The sequence below is a fragment of the Mustelus asterias genome, unplaced genomic scaffold (assembly GCF_964213995.1).
Source record: "Mustelus asterias unplaced genomic scaffold, sMusAst1.hap1.1 HAP1_SCAFFOLD_389, whole genome shotgun sequence".
NCBI classification, from domain to species: Eukaryota; Metazoa; Chordata; class Chondrichthyes; order Carcharhiniformes; family Triakidae; genus Mustelus; species Mustelus asterias.
The window spans coordinates 248,326-275,307 of record NW_027590345.1 but is presented as its reverse complement, the minus strand read 5'-3'; the positions used below and the strand labels follow the sequence as shown (position 1 = coordinate 275,307).

General features: G+C 46.0%; 1 protein-coding gene across 1 annotated transcript in view; it reads left to right on the top strand.

Moving 5' to 3' along the window:
- The window catches only part of LOC144486547 (NACHT, LRR and PYD domains-containing protein 3-like), a 78,951-nt gene that overhangs the window by 13,772 nt on the left and 38,197 nt on the right, over positions 1-26,982 (top strand). The window contains exons 4-5 of the mRNA XM_078204599.1: positions 14,342-14,558; positions 23,527-23,622. Coding sequence (XP_078060725.1) covers positions 23,559-23,622 — 64 coding nt within the window. The 5' untranslated portion in view covers positions 14,342-14,558; positions 23,527-23,558. The remainder of the gene's footprint in view (positions 1-14,341; positions 14,559-23,526; positions 23,623-26,982) is intronic.

The window sequence follows — 26,982 nt, the reverse complement described above, 5'->3', positions numbered from 1 at the left end:
TGCTGTTTCCGATTTCCGAACGAGTGGAAAATAATTACTTAGTGTCTACATTGCCCAGCCCTTTCAGATACTTGTATGTTTCAGTGCAATCACCGCTTATTCCTCTCAACTCAGAGTATAAGCCAAAATTATTTGGTTTGTCATCCAGGAGAACTATCTCATCCAGCATTTCATATCCCTTTGAGGCCTCATTTCTCTTTAGCTCTGTGTCTTCTTCCAGACCTAGAATTTTCAACCTCCTGTTCACATAGGTCCATGGTTTTTCCCCTCTGAGATCTCAGCATTCCTCCACGTTTGGCCTCCTGTGTATCTCCACTCCCTTTGATCTGCAGCTCTGAAATTCCTTCCCTGAACTCTTTGCTTTTATCTCTTTTACCTGGAGATGGTAATCACTTTTTCATCCAACTTCCCTCATAACTTCCCACAGAGAAAATACTCAGAACTGAAGTGGATGGCCTCACACTGCTTATTCATAGATTTCCAGTTTTTTTTAATGTTGTAGCTTTACCAACTCACTGAGTCTCTGTGTTCCTGATTTCTAGGAATTAAATAGGGTCAAATTCTGATTCAATTACAGCTAGTAGGTCAGGAAACTTAAAGTATGAGCTAAAATACAAGTTCAGATGAAGGGTCATCCTGACTCAAAACTTTGGCTCGATTCTCTTTTCATTTGGAGGCCCACACTGTCTGTAATTTACACACAGTAAAACAACAACCTGAGTTGTTGTCTTGTCCTGCAGGAGAACCAGTGGGACTCGCCCAACAGAGATGGAAAGTTGGAAGCAATATTAGAGTGCACACTGCTCTCACCTGTCTTACTGTTATCAATCTGACATTAAATTTGATATTTAACCTCGTGGATCCGATCCAGAATCCTCAGCATATTGGATCAGGTTATAAATCAGTAATTTCCAAATCTGTGTATTTAAAATCACTCGATAGCAAATCTTTTGTTCAGCGATTTTGGTTGAACCCAGAATAAAACTATCAGTAAGTTTAGGGGCCTGATTCTATAACTGGCACAGGATGGAACATCGAACCATAGAACCATAGAAAATTACAGCTCAGAAACAAGCCTTTTGGCCCTTCTTGTCTGTGCCGAACCATTTTATGCCTAGTCCCACTGACCTGCACTTGGACCATATCCCTCCACACCTCTCTCATCCATGAAACCGTCCAAGTTTTTCTTAAATATTAAAAATGACCCCGCATTAACCACTTTATCCGGCAGCTCATTCCACACTCCCACCACTCTGCGTGAAGAAGCCCCCCCTAATATTCCCTTTAAACTTTTCTCCTTTCACCCTTAACCCATGCCCTCTGGTTTTTTTCTCCCCTAGCCTCAGCCGAAAAAGCCTGCTTGCATTCACTCTATCTATATTCATCAAAATCTTATACACCTCTATCAAATCTCCCCTCAATCTTCTACGCTCCAGGGAATAAAGTCCCAACCTATTCAATCTCTCTCTGTAACTCAGCTTCTCAAGTCCCGGCAACATCCTTGTGAACCTTCTCTGCACTCTTTCAATCTTATTTACATCCTTCCTGTAACTAGGTGACCAAAACTGTACACAATACTCCAAATTTGGCCTCACCAATGCCTTATATAACCTTACCATAACACTCCAACTTTTATACTCGATACTCCGGCCAATGTACCAAAGGCACTCTTTACGACCCTATTCACCTGTGACATCACTTTTAGGGAATTCTGTACCTGTATTCCCAGATCCCTCTGTTCAACTGCACTCTTCAGAGCCCTACCATTTACCCTGTACGTTCTTCTTTGGTTTGTCCTTCCAAAGTGCAAGATCTCACACTTGTCTGCGTTAAATTCCATTTGCCATTTTTCAGCCTATTTTTCTAGTTGGTCCAAATCCCTCTGCAAGCTTTGAAAACCTTCCTCACTGTCCACTACACCTCCAATCTTTGTATCATCAGCAAACTTGCTGATCCAATTTACCACATTATCATCCAGATCATTGATATAGATGACAAACAACAATGGACCCAACACCGATCCCTGCGGCACACCACTAGTCACAGGCCTCCACTCAGAGAAGCAATCCTCCACAACCACTCTCTGGCTTCTTCCATTGAGCCAGTGTCTAATCCAATTTACTACCTCCCCATGTATACCTAGCGACTGAACCTTCCTAACTAACCTCCCATGAGGGACCTTGTCAAAGGCCTTGCTGAAATCCAGGTAGACAACATCCACTGCCCTCCCTTCATCCACTTTCCTGGTAACCTCCTCGAAAAACTCTAATAGATTGGTCAAACATGACCTACCACGCACAAAGCCATGTTGACTCTCCCTAATAGGTCCCTGTCTATCCAAATATTTGTAGATCCTATCCCTTATCACACCTTCCAATAACTTGCCCACCACCGACGTCAAACTTACTGGCCTATAATTTCCCGGATTTCTTTTGGAACCTTTTTTAAACAACGGAACAACATGAGCCACCCTCCAATCATCCGGCAGCTCCCCCATTTTAAATATGTTTGCCAGGGCCCCTGCAAGTTCAACACTAGCTTCCCTCAAGGTCCGTGGGAATACCCTGTCCGGTCCTGGGGATTTATCCACTCTGATTTGCCTCAAGACAGCGAGCACCTCCTCCCCTTTAATCTGTAAAGGTTCCATGGCCTCCCTACCAGTTTGCCCTATTTCCGTAGACTCCATGCCCGTTTCCTCAGTAAATACGGATGCAAAAAAATCATTTAGTATCTCCCCCATCTCTTTTGGTTCCAGTCCACCACTCTGGTCTTCAAGAGGACCAATTTTATCCCTCACTATCCTTTTGCTCCTAACATACCTATAGAAGCTCTTTGGATTTTCCTTCACTCTGTCTGCCAAAGCAACCTCATGTCTTCTTTTAGCAAACATTGAAAAAGTGTTTTTGCTAAACTATGGTTTCTAAAGGTTGCCCTTTGAAACTGATTATCCAATCATTCTCGGAATAAAAATGTTGCACCATCTGAAATAAACAATCCGAGTTCAACTGATTAAAAGGGAGGTGCAAATCCTCCAGAAGTTTCACACTTCATTATTCAACCAACATTTAAATACAGTAACAGGATGAAATTATTCTGCCCCTTGAGCCTATTCCTCTATTTAATTAAATGTTGCCTAATCTGCATCTTAACTCCATTTACCCTGAGTAGATGTCATCCTCGATAAGGACAGTTGACGATGACCTGCCATTGATTCACTTCACTTGTCATCCTGAGTTAATGAAATTCTGAGCATCTTCTTGAATAACTCCATTGGGTCAGAATCCACCGTGTTTGGTGTCTCAGTTGCTGGTTTACAATAATAAATGTAACTGGAGTGTTAGTGCTCACTGCCCAGCAGCTGCAGCCATTGTTGCTCAGAGATCATTCAGTTTGGAAGTTAAATGGTTAATCTCCATGTAGAGAAACAGCCCTTCTCTCAGCTCATTGACCAGGAACTGGCTCCTGGGTTCTGGGGTGAAACCACAAATATCAGGAAATCAATGTTTGCTCAAAATTCCGAAGTCCCAGTTGGAATTTGTTTCTTATCATTTGACTGATTTACTGAACATCTCTGGAACAAGAAGAGTCAAAGTAAAATTTCAAATGAAACTTGTTGACAGTTGAATTAGCCGCAGGTTGTCAAACTGGTTGAATTTGATGCCTGGAATGGGGCCGCTCCCTTCTCTGCAGTAAGTGGGGAATGTTTAAATTGAATTCCATGCTGAGGATGGGCAGCAGCTTTCACACAGAGGGTAAAGCTGTGAGCCTCACTGAAAAGGGATACAATCACGTTTCCAATTTGTTTCATTTCAGCAAGTTGCAAGAAATTTCTATCTCATTGATGCAGAGGATCAGGGATAGAACTGACACACTACACGGAAATGAAGAGACAGGGATTTTTTGCAGACAGAAGATAAGATTAATGTAACTTCTTACATTTAATGCCTTGACCAGTATTCTGTACATGCAGCTTGTCCTGGATTCCAACATATCTCTGTTTCTTTGGTCTCTCTTTTCCGAATCCATCCATTTATTGTGTATTTCATCGGCTTATTCGCCTTTTCTAAATGCGTTACCTCACACTACTCTGGATTAATTTTATTTGACACTTTTCTGCCCAGCTGTTCAGTCCACAGACATCTTCCTTCATTCTAAAGCTTTCTGTCTCACTGTTAACGACTCAACCAATTTTCATATAACTTGCAAACTTCTTAATCATGACTCTTATATTTAAGTCACTGTAGCAGGATCATTTGCAACCTCAGGAAGGTTTTTCTTCTGCAATTCACTCCAGCCCCAATTAAGTCTCCCATGTGGGGTTTATGAGGCCTGGCCAATGGTGATGGAACCAGTAAATGTTTGATCGCAATATTGGAAGGGCTGGAACCCCGAGGTACAATGGCTGCTTATGGGTGGAGCACTCTTCAGGAAGAGGACCTGTGTTTAGTTTACAGGAAGTCAGGAAACTTCTCCACACCTTTCGCTCGGATTATTGCTCGTTGAATTTGGAAATGGGAGGCTCTGACGAAGAACTACAGAGGAATGTTCAGAACTGTGAAGAGTGGAGAAATAAGCAGAGGACCTTCCTTGTGCCAATCACTGCTATATTTAAGACTGAATTATTGATATTTACCACAAACAGCAAGGCGACGAGTACGGAGTCCTCACTGGATTGTCATTCAATTACAAAAAATATCCATCCACCATTACAATTTGATTCTAGCCATTGAGCCAGTTTTGGATCCAAATGACCACTTTCTTTCCCTTGGATCCAATGGCTTTTACTTTTCTGACCAGTCGTCAGAAAAACCTCACTAAAACCCACGTAGACTGCATCAAACAAGTGTCTCTCTCGTCTGAAAGAAATCCAGTGAGGATAGTCAGACTTCACCTTTCTTTTACGAATTGATGCCTTTCCAAAGGATCATTTATAATAACTGTCGGAAGGTCTTTGAATAATTTGTCCACCAAGATCAAACTGACTGACCTGTAATTACCCCTTGCTGCTTTTTAAATAACTGTACAACATTAGCAGTTCTCCAATCTGACAACATCACGCTGTAGCCAAAGAGCACTGGAAAGTGATGGTTAAAGCTTCTTTTTATTCCCTTCCTCATCTTGGCAGCCTGGGATACATTTCATCCAAGTCTTTCAAAGATGGTAAATATCTCAACACTTCATCCCTCACTAAGTTTAACACATTCAATATTTCACAACCCTCATCTTTAACTGAGAGGTCTGCTTCGCTCCCCTGTTTTGTGAAAACAGACACACAGATCATTAAGAACCATGTGCATTTTGTCTCTCTCCATCCACAAGTTTCCATTTTGTTTTTTAATCCTTGGTATTCTTGTCTGAATTATCTGTTTGCATTTTTTGTCTTTATAAAATATATTTTGTCTTACCTTTTTTACTGCCCCCTTATTGTTTCCTGCCCTCTCTTTGCGTTTCCAAGTTCCTTTTTAATTCCAGCTCTGTAATTGCAGACTGACACATTCCCAGGTTCAGGATAACGTACTGGGGCCACAGTAAAATCTGGGGCAGCTCCCACAAAGTGAGACCCCTCAGCGAGAGAATGAAAACTCAAAATAAACCCTCAGGCTACATGTTTGACATATGTTCACGCTAAATGTTAACTGTGATTGTGAATGGAGTGAATAACATACAGAATTGGGAGAAACTTATTTGTTTTGCACTTTGTGTGCTGTCAGCTTTGAGTAGTCTTGTAATATACTTTTGTAACCTTCACGTGTAGAGTATATTGTTGGACAAATGCATTTTGATGGTTCTTTGCCCCCTAACCTCAATTCATGTCAGTTAATTTTGGGACAGTTGAAATCCACTTTGATCGCTGCCATTTTGTTTCTGCACTTGGAAAGGCCAGGCCTATTCGGGAAAGTCAGCATGTGCCTGTGTGGGGCAGGTTATGTCTTACTAACTTGATTGTTTTTTTTGAGGGGTGATGAAGGTGATCGATGAGGGTAGAGTAGTGGATGTAGTCTACATGGACTTTAGTAAGGCTTTCGACAAGGCCCCTCATGTTAGGCTCATCCAAAAGATTTACAAGCATGGGATCCACGGTGACTTGGCCACTTGGATTCTGAATTGACTTGCCCAAAGAAGTCAGAGAGTTGTGGTAGAAGGGTGTTTTTCAGGCTGGAGGTCCGTGACTAGTTATGTTCCACAGGGATCCGCACTGGGACCTATTGCTTTGGGATATATATAAATGACTTGGATGATAACATGGATGGGTCAGTAAATTTGCAGACAACTCTAGATATGTGGAGTTGTGGACAGTATAGAAAGTTGTCAAAGGATACAGCGGGATATAAATCAGTTGCAGATATTTGCAGAGAGGTAGCAGATGGAGTTTAATCCGGGCAAGTGTGAAGTGTTGCACTTTGGAAGGTCAAATGTTAAGGGTAAGTATACAGTCAATGGCAGGACCCTGGATAGCATTGATGGACAGAGGGATCTTGGGGTTCAAGTCCATAGCTCCCTGAAAGTGGCTACACAAGTAGATATGGTGGGAAAGAAAGTGTACGGCATGCTTGCCTTTATTGGTCGGGGCATTGAGTTTAAGAGTTAGGATGTCATGTTGCAGCTTTATAAAACTTTGGTTCGGCTGCACTTCGGGTATTGTATTCAATCCTGGTTGCCACGTTGCAGGAGGGGTGTGGAGGCTTTGGGGAGGGTGCAGAAGAGGTTTACCAGAATGCTGCCTAGATTCGGGGATATGAGCTATCAGGAGAGGATGGACAAACTGGGGTTCTTTTCTCTGCAGTAGCAGAGGCTGAGGGGAGACCTGAAAGGAATCTCTAAAATGATCATTTACAAGAAGATTTTCTACCGAGAGTTACTACTAAGAGGCATGCACTTAACGTGAGAGGGGGAATGTTCAACAGAGATGTGAGAGGCATATTTTTTACTCAGAGTGGGAGGTGTCTGGAACGTGTTGGCAGGGGTGTCAGTGTAGGTGTCTGGACCGCGGTGCCAGGAGTGGCGGTGGTAGGTGTCTGGAATGCGTTGCCAGGGGTGGTGGTGGTAGGTGTCTGGAACGCATTGCCAGGGGTGGTGGTGGTAGGTGTCTGGGTCACGTTGCCAGGGGTGGTGGTGGTAGGTGTCTGGGTCACGTTGCCAGGGGTGGTGGTGGTAGGTGTCTGGGTCACGTTGCCAGGGGTGGTGGTGGTAGGTGTCTGGGTCACGTTGCCAGGGGTGGTGGTGGTAGGTGTCTGGGTCACGTTGCCAGGGGTGGTGGTGGTAGGTGTCTGGATCACGTTGCCGGGAGTGGTGGTGGTTGGTGTCTGTAACGCGTTGCCAGGGGTAATACGATAGGGGAATTTAATAGGCTTTTAGAGAAGCACATGAATATGCAAAGAAGAGAGTTATACGGACCAGGGGCAGGCAGAAGGGATTAGTTTAATTTGGCGTCATGTTCAGCACAAAATCGTGGGCTGAAGGGCCGTTTCCTGTGCTGTGTTCTATGGATAGAAACATAGAAGATAGGAGCAGGAGGAGGCCATTTAGCCCTTTGAGCTGCTCCGCCATTCACTACGATCATGGCTGATCGTCCAACTCAATCGCCTCATCCTGCTTTCTCCCCATAACCTTTGATCCCATTTGCCCCAAATGCAATATCCAGCCGCCTCTTGAATACATTCTTCTCAGCAATTTCACTACATATTTGCTCTTTGACTTCCTTTTGACTGTCTGGGGTCGATGTTATACTCCCAGAACTGTCAGTGTCCCTTTCTTCTTCTTCAGTTCAATCCATATGACCTCATTTGATGATACCTTTACGAATGAAAATATTATACATTGATGTTAATATTAGTAGAAGAGTGGTAACTACTTTCACCTCCTACAGTGTTCATTGGTCAACTGCTAACACAATGAGAAATTTGGTAACTATATTCAAATTAGAGCTTCAACCAGGGCACTCATCTCATGGAGAGTGTCACTGTCCAGAGAAATCATATCCACTTATAATGTATAAGTGCAGAGATATATAATTCATACATTACCAGAGCTTAATATCAAAACTCCATCAAATCAAACACATCAAACATAAATGTTAACATAGTACAACCCTGCCAGACTGTTAGAAACCAAGTGAAGGATTATTTAATTCACCATTGATCACCAAACTCCACATTTCCCTTGATAATATTCTCTGCCATGGCAATTAATCTGGTTTCATCCTGCACTGGGAGTAAATCTTTGACCAATGGGATTACCCAGTGTGGAATCTCAGTGAACAGGATCCCACCTGGAACCAGGTTGTGGAGACCAGTGGGACTCTCTGGATTTCACTGGGCAGCTGTCTGTGTCATACCGGCTGTGGAGAGTTAATGATAACTCTTGGGAAATGCCTGATCCCAGAGCTAACAGATGTTGTATGATGGAGAGGTGGATTTATTCACTGGTTCGGCTAAAGGCAACACTTCAGTCAAATTGATCTTAATCGTTCTTATCTCCAGATGAATGTGGATCCAGATTCACAACAATATTTGACTATTGTGACATACCAAGGGCTATTCAGATATACACGACTTCCATTTGGCATCACGTCTGCACCTGTGTGGTTCCAATGTCATGATGTGGAGATGCCGGCGTTGGACTGGGGTAAACACAGTAAGAAGTTTAACAACACCAGGTTAAAGTCCAACAGGTTTATTTGGTAGCAAAAGCCACACAAGCTTTCGAGGCTCTGAGCCCCTTCTTCAGGTGAGTGGGAATTCTGTTCACAAACAGAACTTATAAGACACAGACTCAATTTACATGAATAATGGTTGGAATGCGAATACTTACAACTAATCCAGTCTTTAAGAAACAAAACAATGGGAGTGGAGAGAGCATCAAGACAGGCTAAAAAGATGTGTATTGTCTCCAGACAAGACAGCCAGTGAAACTCTGCAGGTCCACGCAACTGTGGGAGTTACAAATAGTGTGACATAAATTCTGATTCTAGGATCGCATGATAAAGACTCAGGAGGAAAAAAGCAGAAATATTTATGTGAAATAGTGTGACATAAACCCAATATCCCGGTTGAGGCCGTCCTTGTGTGTGCGGAACCTGGCTATCAGTTTCTGCTCCGCGACTCTGCGCTGTCGTGTGTCGCGAAGGCCGCCTTGGAGAACGCTTACCCGAATATCAGAGGCCGAATGCCCGTGACCGCTGAAGTGCTCCCCAACAGGAAGAGAACAGTCTTGCCTGGTGATTGTCGAGCGGTGTTCATTCATCCGTTGTCGCAGCGTCTGCATAGTTTCCCCAATGTACCATGCCTCGGGACATCCTTTCTTGCAGCGTATCAGGTAGACAACGTTGGCCGAGTTGCAAGAGTATGTACCGTGTACCTGGTGGATGGTGTTCTCACGTGAGATGATGGCATCTGTGTCGATGATCCGGCACGTCTTGCAGAGGTTGCTGTGGCAGGGTTGTGTGGTGTCTTGGTCACTGTTCTCCTGAAGGCTGGGTAGTTTGCTGCGGACAATGGTCTGTTTGAGGTTGTGCGGTTGTTTGAAGGCAAGAAGTGGGGGTGTGGGGATGGCCTTGGCGAGATGTTCGTCTTCATCAATGACATGTTGAAGGCTCCGGAGGAGATGCCGTAGCTTCTCCGCTCCGGGGAAGTACTGGACAACGAAGGGTACTCTGTCCACTGTGTCCCGTGTTTGTCTTCTGAGGAGGTCGGTGCGGTTTTTCGCTGTGGCGCGTTGGAACTGTTGATCAATGAGTCTAGCGCCATATCCTGTTCTTATGAGGGCATCTTTCAGCGTCTGGAGGTGTCTGTTGCGATCCTCCTCATCCGAGCAGATCCTGTGTATACGGAGGGCTTGTCCGTAGGGGATGGCTTCTTTAACGTGTTTAGGGTGGAAGCTGGAGAAGTGGAGCATCGTGAGGTTATCCGTGGGCTTGCGGTACAGTGAGGTGCTGAGGTGACCGTCCTTAATGGAGATGCGCGTGTCCAAGAATGCAACCGATTCCGGAGAGTAGTCTATGGTGAGCCTGATGGTGGGATGGAACTTGTTGATGTCATCATAGAGTTGTTTCAGTGATTGTTCACCATGAGTCCAAAGGAAGAAAATGTCATCGATGTATCTAGTGTATAGCACCGGTTGAAGGTCCCGTGCGGTGAAGAAGTCTTGTTCGAACCTGTGCATGAAGATGTTGGCATATTGAGGTGCAAATTTGGTCCCCATGGCTGTTCCGTGTGTCTGGATGAAGAACTGGTTGTTGAAGGTGAAGATATTGTGGTCCAGGATGAAGCGGATGAGATGTAAAATTGCATCTGGAAACTGGCAGTTGTTGGCGCTGAGCACTGAGGCCGTTGCAGCAATGCCATCGTCATGGGGGATGCTGGTGTAGAGTGCTGAGACATCCATTGTGACGAGGAGCGCTCCTGGTTCAACTGCTCCATGTGTGCCGAGTTTCTGTAGGAAGTCCGTCGTGTCGCGACAAAAGCTGGGGGTTCTTTGTACAATGGGTTTCAGGATGCCCTCGACATAGCCGGAGAGGTTCTCGCACAGGGTCCCATTGCCCGATACGATGGGACGGCCGGGTGTGTTTGCCTTGTGTATCTTCGGGAGGCAGTAGAGATCTCCAACGCGGGGAGTACGTGGGATGAGAGCACGGAGGGTGTTCTGAAGGTCCGGATCAAAGGTCTTGATCAGAGTGTTGAGTTGACGGGTGTGTTCTTTGGTCGGATCTGCAGGTAACTGTCTGTAGTGTTCCTCGTTGTTGAGTTGTCGGTACACTTCTTTGCAGTAATCCGTTCTGTTCAGTATGACGATGGCCCCTCCTTTGTCTGCTGGTTTGATGACAAACTGTGGGAGTTAGCACGTTCTCCCCGTGATTGCGTGGGTTTTCTCCGGGTACTCCGGTTTCCTCCCACATGTCCAAAAAGGTGCATACCAACCGATTGATAACACGAAATTGTCATTTATTCCGACCCCTTTAATTTGGTTTAATTTGGCACATTTGCAATAGTCTAAATTCCACCCCCAGTTATGGTGGAGCATCGTGCACATCCTTCAGGAGAACAGTGACCAAGACACCACACAACCCTGCCACAGCAACCTCTGCAAGACGTGCCGGATCATCGACACAGATGCCATCATCTCACGTGAGAACACCATCCACCAGGTACACGGTACATACTCTTGCAACTCGGCCAACGTTGTCTACCTGATACGCTGCAAGAAAGGATGTCCCGAGGCATGGTACATTGGGGAAACTATGCAGACGCTGCGACAACGGATGAATGAACACCGCTCGACAATCACCAGGCAAGACTGTTCTCTTCCTGTTGGGGAGCACTTCAGCGGTCACGGGCATTCGGCCTCTGATATTCGGGTAAGCGTTCTCCAAGGCGGCCTTCGCGACACACGACAGCGCAGAGTCGCGGAGCAGAAACTGATAGCCAGGTTCCGCACACACAAGGACGGCCTCAACCGGGATATTGGGTTTATGTCACACTATTTCACATAAATATTTCTGCTTTTTTCCTCCTGAGTCTTTATCATGCGATCCTAGAATCAGAATTTATGTCACACTATTTGTAACTCCCACAGTTGCGTGGACCTGCAGAGTTTCACTGGCTGTCTTGTCTGGAGACAATACACATCTTTTTAGCCTGTCTTGATGCTCTCTCCACTCCCATTGTTTTGTTTCTTAAAGACTGGATTAGTTGTAAGTATTCGCATTCCAACCATTATTCATGTAAATTGAGTCTGTGTCTTATAAGTTCTGTTTGTGAACAGAATTCCCACTCACCTGAAGAAGGGGCTCAGAGCCTCGAAAGCTTGTGTGGCTTTTGCTACCAAATAAACCTGTTGGACTTTAACCTGGTGTTGTTAAACTTCTTACTGGTTCCAATGTGCCATGGATCAAATTCTAAGCGGATTAGAAAGAGTCCAGTGTTTCATAGGTGATATCTAAGTTACTGGACAGAATGAGGAAGAACATCTCCACAACCTGGATGTCACACTCCAGAGACTAGAAGATCATGGATTAAGAGTACGGAAAGATAAATACGGAAGATTTCCAATCTTCTATAGATGCAAAGAGACTGCACAAATTGCCTTCAAAAGTCAAAGCCATTTCTGAGGCACCTGCACCTCAACATCAATCATCTTAGTTCTCCTTTGGGCTCATTAAAGTATTATTCATGAAAGGTTTGTCACTAATCTAGCGACTATTCTTAAACATTTACACAACTTTTTGTGTCATAACAGGAAATGGAAATGGGTGGATGTGTGTGAGAAAGCCTTCGTACGAGCTAAAGAGGTACTAGTAAAGTCAGAAGTCCTGACACACTTTAATCCAAATTTATCTTTGCAATGGCACGTAACGCATCATCTTATGGGATGGAGGCAGCAGTTTCTCACATAATGCCCGATGGGAAAGAGAAGCCGATAGCTTTTGCACCAAGACCTTGAACAGAGCAGGAATGAACTCTGCACACAAACAAAAGGAAGCTCCAGGAATCATTTTCAGAATCAGGCCAACACCGATGTGGAAGGAAATTTACTGAATTAATGGATAATCGGTCACGAACAATGATTTTGGGGTCTCATACTGAGATTCCATTTCTCACAGTCAGCCAGACATACCATAAAATATCGTAAGTCAAGTTTCCATAGGAAAGCTGAGTTATTAAATAAGTTATTTTTGGTGGTTAGGGCTCGATATCCAAATCAAGGAGAGAGCAGCGATGTGTTTGTCTTGTGCAAAAGTTCAGAGCCTGTCGCCACGAGCTCCATTTCACTGAGGGGAATGCTCGCAAGGACCATGGTCAGCTCTGCCGAGGGCCGTTTGGCTCTATTCACTCTCCACAGATGCTGTCAGACCTGCTGAGATTTTCCAGTGTTTTCTGTTTATGTTTATTTATTAGTGTCACAAGTAGGCTTACATTAACACTGCAATGAAGTTACTGTGAAAATCCCCAAGTCGACGCACTCCGGCGCCTGTTCGGGTTACACTGAGGGAGAATTTAGCGTGGCCAATGCACCGAAGCAGCACGTCTTTCGGACTGTGGGAGGAAACCGGAGCAACGGAGGAAACCCAGGTAAACACGAGTTGAAAGTGCAAAGTCCACACACAGTGATCCAAGCTGGAAATCGAACCCGGGTCTCTAGCACTGAGAGTCACCAGTGCTAACCACTGGGCCACCCATCCCACCCTTTGGTTCAGATTCCAGCATCCACAGTATTTTGCTTTTATTTCAACAAAAGCACTTTGCATTCTTATAGCTCCTTTAATGCTATAAAATATTCCAAAGTCCTTCACTGGAGCAAAATCAGGCAATTTGATTGTCTTACTGTCCTTACTGGGCAGGAGAGTAAAAGCTTGATAAAAGAGGCAGATTTGTAAAAGATTTCTAAGGGATAGATGGGAGTAAATTCTGGAGCTCTGGACCCAGGCAGATGAAGACACGGCTGACAATGGAGGGATGAAAGAAATGAGGGACGCAGAATTGAAAGAACGCTGAAACTTTGGATGGTTCCAGCGTTGGAGAATGTTAAAGATATCGGAAGGGGTGAGATCATTCAGAAAATTGAAGATGAGAATGAGAACTTTAAAATCAAGGCATTTCTGGACTGAATCCCAATGTCGGTCAGTGAGCACAGGATGCAGGGTCGACAGGCAGCCTGGAGTGAATAAGATCCAGTTTCATAATATGAGTGAGCATGGGGAAATAAATTTCTCTCTGTGCAACCACACTTTCATTCAGCAGTTAAACAGTTAATGTGTTCACCTTTTCAGTTATCAGATCCTGCAATGAAACATTATGAGCGGCACCGTAGCACAGTGGTTAGCACTGCTACTTCACAGCTCCAGGGACCTGGGTTCGATTCCTGGATTGGGTCACTGTCTGTGTGGAGTTTGCACATTCTTCTCGTGTCTGCGTAGGTTTTTTCCGGGTGCTCCAGTTTCCTCCCACACTCCAAATATGTGCCGGTTAGGTTGATTGGCCATGCTAAAATTGCCCCTTATTATCCTGAGATCCTTGGGTTAGCGGGTAAATATGTAGGGATATGGGGGTGGGATTGTGGTCGATGCAGACTCGATGGACCAAATGGCCTCTTTCTGCACTGTAGGGTTTCTATGATTCTATGATCTGACAACGGCTCTTAGTTTCAAAGTCCAACCATGAGAAAATCGATGGAGTTTTTAAACAGTTTCAGGGAGACACACAGTGATTCATTCCAGAGGCATGATTCCTATTGAACTGACTGTGTGACAGCAATTAATTACAAATTGTTTGTAACTAATTTTGTTCATAGTTCAAAGAGTTTTTAAACTGGCTCAATGATGTGTTTTCTAAATCGCACCTTCCAGTCGGAGGACGGAGACAGAATCAGAGTCGTTTCAGCACAGCAGGAACCATTCAACCCATCGAGATGTAATACAAATCTCAAATTACAGACATCAGATCCAATTACTGAACTGTGATTTGCTGAAAGAAAACCAGGAACAACATCCCGTTTGGTAGCAATGAGTTTACAAAGAGAAAACTAGCAGACTCCACACGGAAGGAAAGAATCTGCAGGTCAAGGTAAGATTTGTCTGCTCCTGTACTTTATGTATTTCTTTATTTTAAACCATTTTCTCAGTCAGACTATGTCACACGGGCTGCTGTAGCCATTCCCTTTCCTTGTGGTTTTGTACAGTGACTGAGCTGGAGCAGTGATGAAGATGATCTGTTTAACAGTGAGGCTCCCAGAATCAGACCACTCCTGTTCCACACCATTACTTTTCATTTTCAAGAGGGATGGAATGAGGTGAATCAGAGCATTCCCACATCCCAGTTCAGACCGGGCTGGGCCCTGGACCTTCCTCGATATGGGTTTTACCAGAACATTTGCTGTATCTTTTGGGGAAGGTTTCATTTTTGAATTTACAGGTAATTAATTTTAGGAGTTCTGGTGCCCTCAACATACATGAGTTTAGCTGCACAGTCTGCATCTCCCTGCTCCAACCAATTACTTTTGTAATGACAGCACGCTCAAGTGTTTGGCTAACAGTCAAAATATCAGATGAACACTGACATTTTGTAATGTTACAGATAGAAATTCACTGCACTGACTGAATTGGAAATGATAACCTTTCTAACCAGCCTTAAACATTGCTTCCAGCTGAATTGAGTGCAGACTTGTCAAACTGGTTCAATTGGTTTCTCTCTCCTATAAATGGAATCTCTAAATAATCTCATAACAGCTTTTACCAGAGGGTGAAACTGAGACACACGTTTTATAAACAGGCTCAGCTCAGATGGTCGGTGTCATTTCTACTGAGATAACCAGGAATTGGCTGCAGTGAACTGACAAAGGCAGGACCTGCACAGTGACAGCAAACCCGGTGTGATTGAGGTAGAGTGGCAATGTAGTTTCTGAACTGATTGTGAAGTATCCCTTTCTTCCTCACATTTAAATATGTTTCCTCCCAGGGAGATTATGCTCCTCAGCTCCCCACAGTGAATCCATCCTTTGTGGCAATAGCTATTATCTAACTGTGAGCTCCCGCAGTGAATCCATCCTTTGCAGTTATAGCTATTATCTAACTGTGAGCTCCCGCAGTGAATCCATCCTTTGTGGCTGTCGCTGTTATCTCACTGTGAGCTCAGGCAGTAACTGAGAAACAGTTTATTCAACAGTGGGACCCTCACAGCTCAACTTCTTTCTATTCCCCACCATCCCTCTCATTTTGAATCAGAGGTGATGCGATTAACCAGGGACAGGGTGCACAGGATCTCCACAGACAGAATGACGAGATTGTGGGAGGACCTTCTTGGGGCACAATGTGAGATAATACACTTTGGATTTAAAAGCGACAGATTTGAATCGAGTCGGACATTAATGACAGATGGTCATGCTGAGACTGATTCTTGATACAGAAATCAGTAAATGTTGGATTCAGTTTGAATAAGTTTTTACAGGTCGCTATAATGAGGTTAGTAGGAGCTCAGTGTGTTCCGCTTTGAATTACAGCCACAATGGCTCCAGATGGAGCTGAGCTGTATTGTTTGGTTAATACCTGAGATACAGGGACTGAGCTACTGATAGACTAGTTCAACTGGTTATATTTCTGAGACTAAATCAGCATTGGGTATAATTTAATATGCTGCCCCCATTTGTTGAATTACCTCAACTGATAATTCCTTCTCTGTAAGATCCTGTCAATTCCATTCATTAAAATGATAATAAATCCTGTTAAAGGAAAGAAAGCACTGTTCATGTTCTGAAGGATTGTGTGGTTAGGAAACAAATACCCATTCAGTAACACACAACGGGTTACTTGTGGTACCATCAGGATTGAATTGTGAGATCAAACAGTGCGTTAAACTGGGAGGGGATGGTTTGGGGAGCGGTTCAGAACAGAACCCGACATCCTTCAATGGAATTAGATCAATGATTGAAGGAAGAATACGCAGAGTAAGAAAACTTTAACCTTGTTCTCACAAAAAGCCAGTGCAGACATCGGAGCCTGCTCATTAACATAGAACATAGAACAGTACAGCACAGAACAGGCCCTTCAGCCCACTATGTTGTGCCGAGCTTTATCTGAAACCAAGATCAAGCTATCCCACTCCCTATCATCCTGGTGTGCTCCATGTGCCACTCCAATAACCGCTTAAATGTTCCTAAAGTGTCTGACTCCACTATCACTGCAGGCAGTCCATTCCACACCCCAACCACTCTCTGCGTAAAGAACCTACCTCTGATATCCTTCCTATATCTCCCACCATGAACCCTATAGTTATGCCCCCTTGTAATAGCTCCATCCACCCGAGGAAATAGTCTTTGAACGTTCACTCTATCTATCCCCTTCATCATTTTATAAACCTCTATTAAATCTCCCCGCAGCCTCCTCCGCTCCAGAGAGAACAGCCCTAGCTTCCTCAACCTTTCCTCATAAGACCTACCCTCCAAACCATGCAGCATCCTGGTAAATCTCCTCTGCACTCTTTCCAGCGCTTCCACATCCTTCTTATAGTGAGGTGACCAGAACTGCACACAATATTCCAAATGTGGTCTCACCAAGGTCCTGTACAGTTGCAGCATAACCCCAGGGCTCTTAAACTCCAATCCCCTGTTAATAAAAGCTAACACACTCTCGGCCTTCTTCACAGCTCTATCCACTTGAGTGGCAACCTTTAGAGATCTGTGGATATGGACCCCAAGATCTCTCTGTTCCTCCACAGTCTTCAGAACCCTACCTTTGGCCCTGTAATCCACATTTAAATTTGTCCTACCAAAATGAATCACCTCACATTTATCAGGGTTAAACTCCATTTGCCATTTTTCAGCGCAGCTTTGCATCCTATCTATGTCTCTTTGCAGCCTACAACAGCCCTCCACCTCATCCACTACTCCACCAATCTTGGTGTCATCAGCAAATTTACTGATCCACCCTTCAGCCCCTTCCTCGAAGTCATTAATAAAAATCACAAAGAGCAGAGGACCAAGCACTGATCCCTGTGGCACTCCACTAGCAACCTGCCTCCAGTCCGAAAATTGAATTTAAAACTATTTTAATATCCATGAAAATAAATAATATCAAGGTGTAGTAATCTTACCAAGGCAGGTTTTCCATCACCAAGCACCCATTTATTTACAGTGGCAGTTGAGTGCCATTCGACTGCTGTAGAGTGTAAATAGGCCCTGAGTCTACAACTGCTGGCCTGAGTGGAGCCAACTGATTTTCAAACCCCCACCGTGCCCGCTGATCTCCATCTGTGGCTCGCCGCTGGCAGTGGCCATGCCTGTGACTGGTACTGACGCCTGTACTGACACAGGTTCCCTATTCCGGTGATGGTTCATCTGTTTCCTGATTATCTTGACCTGCACTTGGACTTTGTACAACATGGGCCCGGTCTTTTCCATTACAATCTTGAGGACCCAATGGATGTCGCCCTTGAAGTTCCTCACATGGACTGGGCCACAGGTCTTAAATGCTCTTTCTGTTTGCACAGGATCCTGGTTCTTCTTCTGGGTCTTCAGTTGGGACTCCACCCTCCCTGCCAGGTTTGGGAAAAGTAAACTTTGTCTTGTTTGAAGCCTCCGTCCCATTAATAATTCCACTGCGGCAATTCCAGTTGTTGTATGAGAGGTTGGCATGTTGTTGAATAGAAATCGCACCAGTTTGGTCTCTATGGACACCGCAGGTTGCTTCTTAATGCCCAGATTAAAAGTCTGCACCATTTGATAATGGGTGATAGGGGGCTGTCCTAATGTGTTTGATGCCATTGGAAAGTATGAAGGTGTGAGAGTCGATGCTTGTGAAGGCAGTGCAATTGCCATTGTCAGAGAGCAGGATTTCAGGTATCCTGTGCGTGCTGAAACTTTGTCGTAGGTTCCCAGTGGTAGCCTGGGAAGTGGTGGAGTTCATCTGATGTATTTCCAACCATTTGGAATGTGCTTCGACCAGGATCAGAAACAGAGAGCCCAAAAAAGGCCCAGCGAAGTCTAACTGGACCGCACCCAGGGCCTAACAGACCACTCCCATGGATGTAGGGAGGCTGAGGGGCAGTTTTTGATTCTCCTGGTCCAACTCGCAGTGTTGAACCAAGTCAATAATACCCGTGTCAAGCCCAGGCCACCATACGTAGCTCCAGGCGAGCATTTCCATCTTTGAAATCTCGGGGGGCTGCGATATCTCGGAGGGCTGCGAAATCTCAGGGTCCTGCAAAATCGTGGGGTGCAGCGATATCCGGCGTGCTGCTAAATCTCGGCGTGCTGTGGTGTAATTCCATAAGGATCCGATATCATTCTGGGTGAGGGACAACTATGTGGAACCCACAGGATGATGCCATCCTCAACACTGAGTTTGTCTTTCCTTCTCCCAGTAGTGTATCATATCGTCTCAGGGCTGCCCACTGAATCGCCCACAGAGGATTATGCTTTGAATTCTCAGGGGACTGGGTCTTTTTGTGTCCAGTCCTGGGTCCCGGCAAAGGCATTGAGGTTAAGGGAAACCATCGCATGTCAAAGTAAGGTCCTATTTGGAGTCAAAATGAATTAGAGGACAAAAGTTACTGTTTAACCTCCAGCTGCATCGCCGCAACCCCCCACCCCCCCACCCCCACCCCACCCCACCCCAGCCCCCAGACCACCTTTGATATGGTCGGACATTCAGGGCCCAACAGGGAAGTTCAATTAGGAATAAACCTCCTGTAATAATTTACTAACCCCAGGATGGAATTCAATTCTATGGGGTTTGCTGGAGCAGTCGCGACCTGGCCTTCGCTTCCACCAAATGGACACTCTTGCCACCCACTCAATAGCCTGGGTGGGACAGCACGGTTGTTTGGAAGACACATTTGTCCCTTTTCATGCATTCCAAAAGCTCCAAAACTTGCCCTTGGATCTTTTCCAGGTTCGCAAAGAGCTCATGTCCCTAAGTTCCTGTGTTGTCCATGTACGCTGCCACCTGAGATTGTGGGGCTGGGTCAGCGGGGGGGGGCGGGGCTGGGTCAGCAGGGGGCGGGACTGGGTCAGCGGGGGGGGGGGAGGGCTGGGTCAGCGGGGGGGCGGGACTGGGTCAGCGGGGAGGGCTGGGTCAGCGGGGGGGCGGGACTGGGTCAGCGGGGGGGGGAGGGCTGGGTCAGCGGGGGGGCGGGGCTGGGTCAGCAGGGGGCGGGACTGGGTCAGCAGGGGGCGGGGCTGGGTCAGCAGGGGGCGGGGGCGGGGCTGGGTCAGCGGGGGGGAGGGCTGGGTCAGCGGGGGGGAGGGCTGGGTCAGCGGGGGGGAGGGCTGGGTCAGCGGGGGGGAGGGCTGGGTCAGCAGAGGGGGCGGGGCTGGGTCAGCAGGGGGCGGGGCTGGGTCAGCAGGGGGCGGGGCTGGGTCAGCAGAGGGGGCGGGGCTGGGTCAGCAGGGGGCGGGGTTGGGTCAGCAGGGGGTGGGGCTGGGTCAGCAGAGGGGGCTGGGCTGGGTCAGCAGGGGGTGGGGCTGGGTCAGCGGGGGGCAGGGTCAGCAGGGGGCGGGGCTGGGTCAGCGGGGGGCGGGGCTGGGTCAGCGGGGGGCGGGGCTGGGTCAGCGGGGGGCGGGGCTGGGTCAGCGGGGGGGCGGGGCTGGGTCAGCAGGGGGCGGGGCTGGGTGAGCAGGGAGCGGGGCTGGGTGAGCAGGGGGCGGCAGGGGGCGGGGTTGTGTTGGCAGGGGGCGGGGCTAGGACTGCAGGGGGCCGGGCTGGGACTGCAGGGGGCGGGGCCGCTTTGGCAGGGGGCAGGGCTGGGTCGGCAGGGGGCGGGACCAGGTCGGCGGGGGGCGAGGCTGAGTCAGGGTGTGAGGCCGGGTCGGCGGAGGGCGGGGCTGGTGTGTGGGGCCGGGTCGATGAGCTGACTCACTTTTACATTTCCACAACAGTGTAAGGAGAGGACAGAGACTGAGTTTGAATGGGTTACGACTATAGGGCAAGACAGTGACACAAATAGAGAAAATGCAACAATTTGCATTTGTATAGCACCTTTACCGTAAATGTTATGTCACCAGTGGCTGTGTGTAGAAGGGCAGTACTTTCCCATAATATTCTGCAGTGTATTGACTGGGTCCACTGCCAAGATGCCCACTGCAGTCAACCTGGAAACCACATGGCAGACTGAAGGAGCATCCCTATCAGGAATCAGTGCAATGAGGATTAGCTGTGTTGCCTTGCTGGACTATATATGCAGAGCACTGAGTCTTGCTAAAGATGTGGAGATGCCGGCGTTGGACTGGGGTAAACACAGTAAGAAGTTTAACAACACCAGGTTAAAGTCCAACAGGGGGAATTCAATTCTATGGGATTTGTTGGAGCAGGCGCGACCTGGCCTTCGCTTCCACCAGATGGACACTCTTGCCACCCACTCAATAGCCTGGGTGCTCCAACAAACCCCATAGAATTGAATTCCCCCTGTTGGACTTTAACCTGGTGTTGTTAAACTTCTTACTGTGTTTACCCCAGTCCAACGCCGGCATCTCCACGTCTTTAGCAAGACTCAGTGCTCTGCTTATATAGTCCAGGCTATTATAGTCCAGCTTATATATTCCCCAAATAAACCTGTTGGACTTTAACCTGGTGTTGTTAAACTTCTATCTTGCTAAAGAGGCAGGAGACTGAGTGAATGTGAGGATGGTGCCTGGGAGAGTGAAGAATTTGCTGTGAGCGGAATGTGTTTTGTTGTTGACCTTGGACTATGTGAAAACCCTCATTTGGGTTAAACTTTGATCTGTATGAGAATCCGCTCTGGTAATCTGATTGTCCATCTTTTACACGGTGTTGAGTCTTTCCCTGGGAATTGATAAGCTGTCCAAGTTTAAATAAGGGTATATTTCGCAGTATTTTACAACCTGGCTCGGGCGAGATTCCGATTCCGGGGCGGGCGAGGCAGTAAAACTCCGGCCATTGTGGGTAAAGTTCGGGTCAAAGACGAGCTCGGTGTTTATTTCCTTTCTTTTCTGTTTTGCTGAGTATCTGAATTCCTTTCAATAAATGTTCATATTTATTATTGGATGTTGATAACTGTGTGAGTTGTTGAAATGAGTGAACTCCACTCTGCCGATCACAATCCCCACTCTCTTTAGACATCAGAGTAGTAAAATGTTCCAAGTCAGTTTCCAAGAGAAAATTCAATGGGAAGCAACGGCCCCGGGACAATTAAAGGAGCAGCTGGGCAGGTGACCAATTTTGGTCATTTTGTTCATCTTTTTAAGGCAAACCTGGGAGGAGGAGGGAAAGGAAAAGCGGCCGAGAGTTTTAGGGAGTGAATTCCAGAGCTCAGGATTTGGTCTCAGTTGTTGACAAATTATCCTCAACATGTCAGATTGGGGAAGTTGGAGGGCAGAGATGTCGCTGGCTTGCAGGGCTGATGAAGCTTACTGTTGTATATTGATAGTATTTTAGTTGTTCCTTATCAGCAGCCTTGCAGCTGAACAAGGGCACTTTAAGTGAGGGATTGCATGACGTCATTGGGATGATCCTGTCTGTCGTTTGCATAGGTAACTGGGCAGTGCAACATTACACCCTATAGTGTTAACTATTCCTGAATAAAGCTCTGAAGTGTTACCCAAACTCGAAACGTTGGCTCTATTCTCTCTCCACAGATGCTGTCAGACCTGCTGAGATTTTCCAGCATTTTCTGTTGATATGGCGTGAATAGGAATGGATGGGCCATGGAGAGATTTGAGCATTTAAAATTGAAATGTTGTCAGGCTGTCAATCGGTGTCAGTGGTGTATAAAGGTGAAGGGAATGAGACTTAGTGCGAGTTAGGATTCAGGAAGCAGAGTTTCAGAGCAGTGAGACTGTAGAGCTCGATATCAGCAGCTTACATGTGGAACCTGCTTCCAGGTTGATGAGAAATAGAAGAGGGCCAATGATAGAGATAATGGTGCGGGAGAGACCAGTGTTACTGATTCACTGGATGGAAAGTAACAGGTAAGAATTGAACCAAGAGCCTTTGATGCATTTCTACTCAGCTGGACGACAAGAGGCAGGAGTTGGAGAAGGTTGACATGGCCAAGCATGTTAAGGGCTGCAGACGGGTGAATGAAGATACTTCATTGACTTTTGTCAGAGTCGGATAGGATAGTATTTGTGATTTTAAGAGGAGTGGTGGCATTGTGACAGGTTATAAACATGACTGCGTGGTGCTATTGCAAAAATAGCCATGGATTTGGGAGGTAACAACATGTTCAATGAGTTTGAAGAGGGAAGTGGAAACTGGAGATGGGACAGTGGCTTGTCAGGGTGAAGGGTGGAGTTTTCAAGGAATCTGATGAGAACGACTGGTATTTTGTGAAACTGCTGTCAAATCTCAGAGTTTTCAAAGTTTATTTATTATTGTCTCAAGTAGGCTTACGTTACATTGTAATGAAGTTACTGTGAAAGTCCCCTAGTCAGCACAAATCTTTCTGAATGTGTAAGGAAACCGGAGCATCTGGAGGAAACCCTTGCAGATGCTGGGAGAACATAGAATCCCAATAGTGTAGAAAGGAGGCCATTCGGCCCATCGACAATAATCCCACCCTGGCCCTATCCCCATAGCCTCACATATTTCCCCTGCTAATCCTCTTGACACTATGGGGCAATTTAGCATGGCAATCTGCCTAACCCGGACATCTTTCGGACTGTGTGAGGAAACTGGAGCACCCGGAGGAAACCCACACAGACACGGGGAGAATGTGTAAACTCCACACTGTCACCCGAGGCCGGAACTGAACCCGGGTCCCTGGCACTGTGAGCACTGTGCCACCGTGCCGTCCAGGCAGCCGTAAATTGTACCGATTTACAGGTTCTCAATAAATCTATCCTGCGCATCTTTGGAGTGCAGACGGTGCAGTGACCCAAGCCAGGAATTGAACCCGGGTCCCTGGTGCTGTGAGGCAGCAGTGCTAACCACTGCGCCGCTAAGACTACTACTAATATTGCGGTAACATGTGAGATTGTAATATTCTGAAATATATCTTACACACCAGTAAAGATCTCAGCCCTCTGCTTCTGATTTTGTATTAACATCTGACCCTGACATTGATATTATCCTCATTACAGAGTCTCAGAATCCGGAAACATCTGTCAATATCATGGCTGAAGGTTCAAACAAGGGAGAATATCCAATGTCTTCAACAAGAATTGGCATGGACACAGGTAGGATCACAAAAAAATACAAATATCATTCCTATCCTGCCTGCAGCTCACACCGGAAGAGGGAACGGGACAGGGACTGAGTAGAAAGTTGGAGTGAGTGACCATCTGGAGCAGGTTTAACCAAGGTTTGGCCCGGGGGCTGGGTGTGACCCGTGAAGCTCCTCTACATGGTCCCAGAGAACATTTTCAAATTATTGTCAAACAACTGAGTTCCAATTCAAATTCAGAGCTTGTTTCTCTACTCCATTTGCTGCTGATAGGCCGACTAGTGAGAGCATCAGCAGCTAACGAAGGAGAGAAACAATCTATGATTGGTGGAGCAGTGAACAGTGTGCTGAAGGCTGGTGTTGGGCAGGCGCGGCGGGGCCGGGTGGATAAACTCACTGAGCTATTCGTGTTTAGAAATCCACATTCCCATCTATCCTCAATAACACTTGGCTCACTTGCATCACAAAAATTCATCCACCTCCGATTTAAAGTATTTAATTACCCGCCACCTCCAACCTCTTCTGAGGCAGAGAGTTCCAGAGGGCCACATCAGCTCTGAGTGAAAAAATCTCTTAATCTTTGACCTAAAAAGGCAGATCCTAATGATAAAACAGTGCCCCCGAGTTCTGGACTTCCCCACAAGATTCAAAATCCTTTTCATGTCCTTGTTGTGAATATTGTTCAGCATCTTAAATACTTCAGTTAAGTCACTGCTCACTTTTCTGAACTCTGGTGGAAACAATCCCAGTTTATGCAACGTTTCTTCATAACACAACCTGCTCATTCTGGGAATCACCTCTTCTGAATCGCCTCGAATGCATTTACATCCTTTCCTTAAATAAGGAGCCCAAAAACCGCATGCAATTTTCGAGATGTGGTCTTACCAATGCCCTGTATGACTAAGGCATAATATCCTTTTGGAGTTAAATTCCCTTCGTAATGAAGGAGAACATTCCATTAGCCTTCATTATTTGCTGCACGTGCATATTAACTTCTTGTAACTCATGTCTGCAGCTCTGAATTTTGCAACCGTTCTCCTGTTTAATAATACTCTGCTTTCTTATTCTTCCTGCCAAAACAAACAACTCCGCATTTTCCCACATAATACTCCACCTGCCAGATGTTCCCCACTCACTCAATTATACGCAACCTCCTTTGGTGGAATTTTCCCGTGCTGCCTGCCACAGGAATCGGAGCAGGCAGGACATGGATCATGCAAAGGTCCATTGAACTCAGGCGGGATTTTCCGGCATTGGGGCGAGCATGGCAGGAAAATCCTTCACAACATACTTTCCCACCAATCTTTGTCTCTTCTGTAAATTTAGCCGTGATGCCTTCACTTCATTTATTGCATGATCTGAATTGTATCAAGTTGAGGCCCCAGAACAGACCCCTGCGGGACTCCACTTGTCTCATCCTGCCAATCAGAAAAACACCCATTCATAAATATTCTATGTTTTCTGCCAGCCAATCTTCTGTCAATACTAATATGTTACCCCCTAAACTGTGAGCTTTTATTTTCTGCGAAGCATTGACATGACACCTTCGCAAATGGCCTCTGGAAATCCAAGTGCAGCGTGTCTGCAGGCTCTGCTTTATCTAAAGAGCACATTACTCCTTCATAGAATTCCAATGAATCAGCTCAACACAACTTCCTTTGCACAAAACCACAAAATTTCCTTGAATTTTTCAAGTACCCGGCTACAATCTTCTTAATGATCCATTTGTACACCTTACCCACAACAGGCGTCAAACTAGCTGGCCTATCGTTTCCTGTTTTCTGCCTCCATCTTTTATTGAATACACAGGTTAAATTTACTGGTCCTTCACCCTGATGGAAACTTTCCAGAAGCTAGGGAATTGTAGGAAATTAACAGCAGCACATCTACTACCTCATTAGCCTCCTCTTTAAGATCCTGGGATGAAATCCATCAGGACCTGGAAAGTTGTCAGTCCATAGTTCCTGCAGTTTGCTCAGTACCAATCCTCCTAGTGACTGTAACTTCATCAAGTTCCGCTCTCTGTTCAACCTCTTGATTTAAAGCTGTTACTGAATGGTTTTCATACCCTCCAGAGTGAAGAAAACAGCAAAATATTTGTTCACTTCATCTGCTATTTCATTATTATCTTCTATTATCTCCCAATTCTCACTTTACACAGGACCAGCACCCACAGTACCTGCTCTTTTCTTACTTAAATAATTATAAAAACTCTTGCTGACTGTTTTCACTGTCTTTAATCTGCTATCTGTTTAAGTTTAGAATAAAAGTCTCAGACCCACTGTTTTCCCTGAAACTGGCACTGGGCAGGAAACGTTCTTTTGCACTCTTGCTCTTTGCATCAGTGAACAGTGTCAATCCCCCTCACTATATTCTCCTGGAACAAAGTGTCAATCCCCCTCACGGTATTCTCCTGGAACAAAGTGTCAATCCCCCTCACTGTATTCTCCTGGAACAAAGTGTCAATCCCCCTCACGGTATTCTCCTGGAACAAAGTGTCAATCCCCCTCACTATATTCTCCTGGAACAAAGTGTCAATCGCCCTCACTATATTCTCCTGGAACAAAGTGTCAATCGCCCTCGCTATATTCTCCTGGAAAAAAGTGTCAATCGCCCTCACTATATTCTCCTGGAACAAAGTGTCAATCGCCCTCACTATAATCTCCAGGAACAAAGTGTCAATCCCCCTCGCTATATTCTCCTGGAACAATGTGTCAATCCCCCTCACTATAATCTCCTGGAACAAAGTGTCAATCCCCCTCACTATATTCTCCTGGAACAAAGTGTCAATCCCCCTCACTATAATCTCCTGGAACAAAGTGTCAATCCCCCTCACTATAATCTCCTGGAACAAAGTGTCAATCCCCCTGACTATATTCTCCTGGAACAAAGTGTCAATCCCCCTCACTATAATCTCCTGGAACAAAGTGTCAATCCCCCTGACTATATTCTCCTGGAACAAAGTGTCAATCCCCCTCACTATATTCTCCTGGAACAAAGTGTCAATCCCCCTCACTATAATCTCCTGGAACAAAGTGTCAATCCCCCTGAATATATTCTCCTGGAACAAAGTGTCAATCCCCCTCACTATAATCTCCTGGAACAATGTGTCAATCCCCTCGCTATATTCTCCTGGAACAAAGTGTCCAGCTATTTATTTCTCTGCCTGATGGTGCACGTTGCCTGCAGTTCGGCTTCCAGATCAATAATCCTGATCCGGATTTCCTCCAGCTGCTTACACTTTCTGCAGACATGTTTGTCAGGAATCGCCAATCCACCAAATCCGCACATTTCTGGAGTGTCGGAGGAAATCGGAGCACCTGGAGAAAACCCACGCAGACAGGGGGGGAATGTGCAAACTCCACACAGGCAG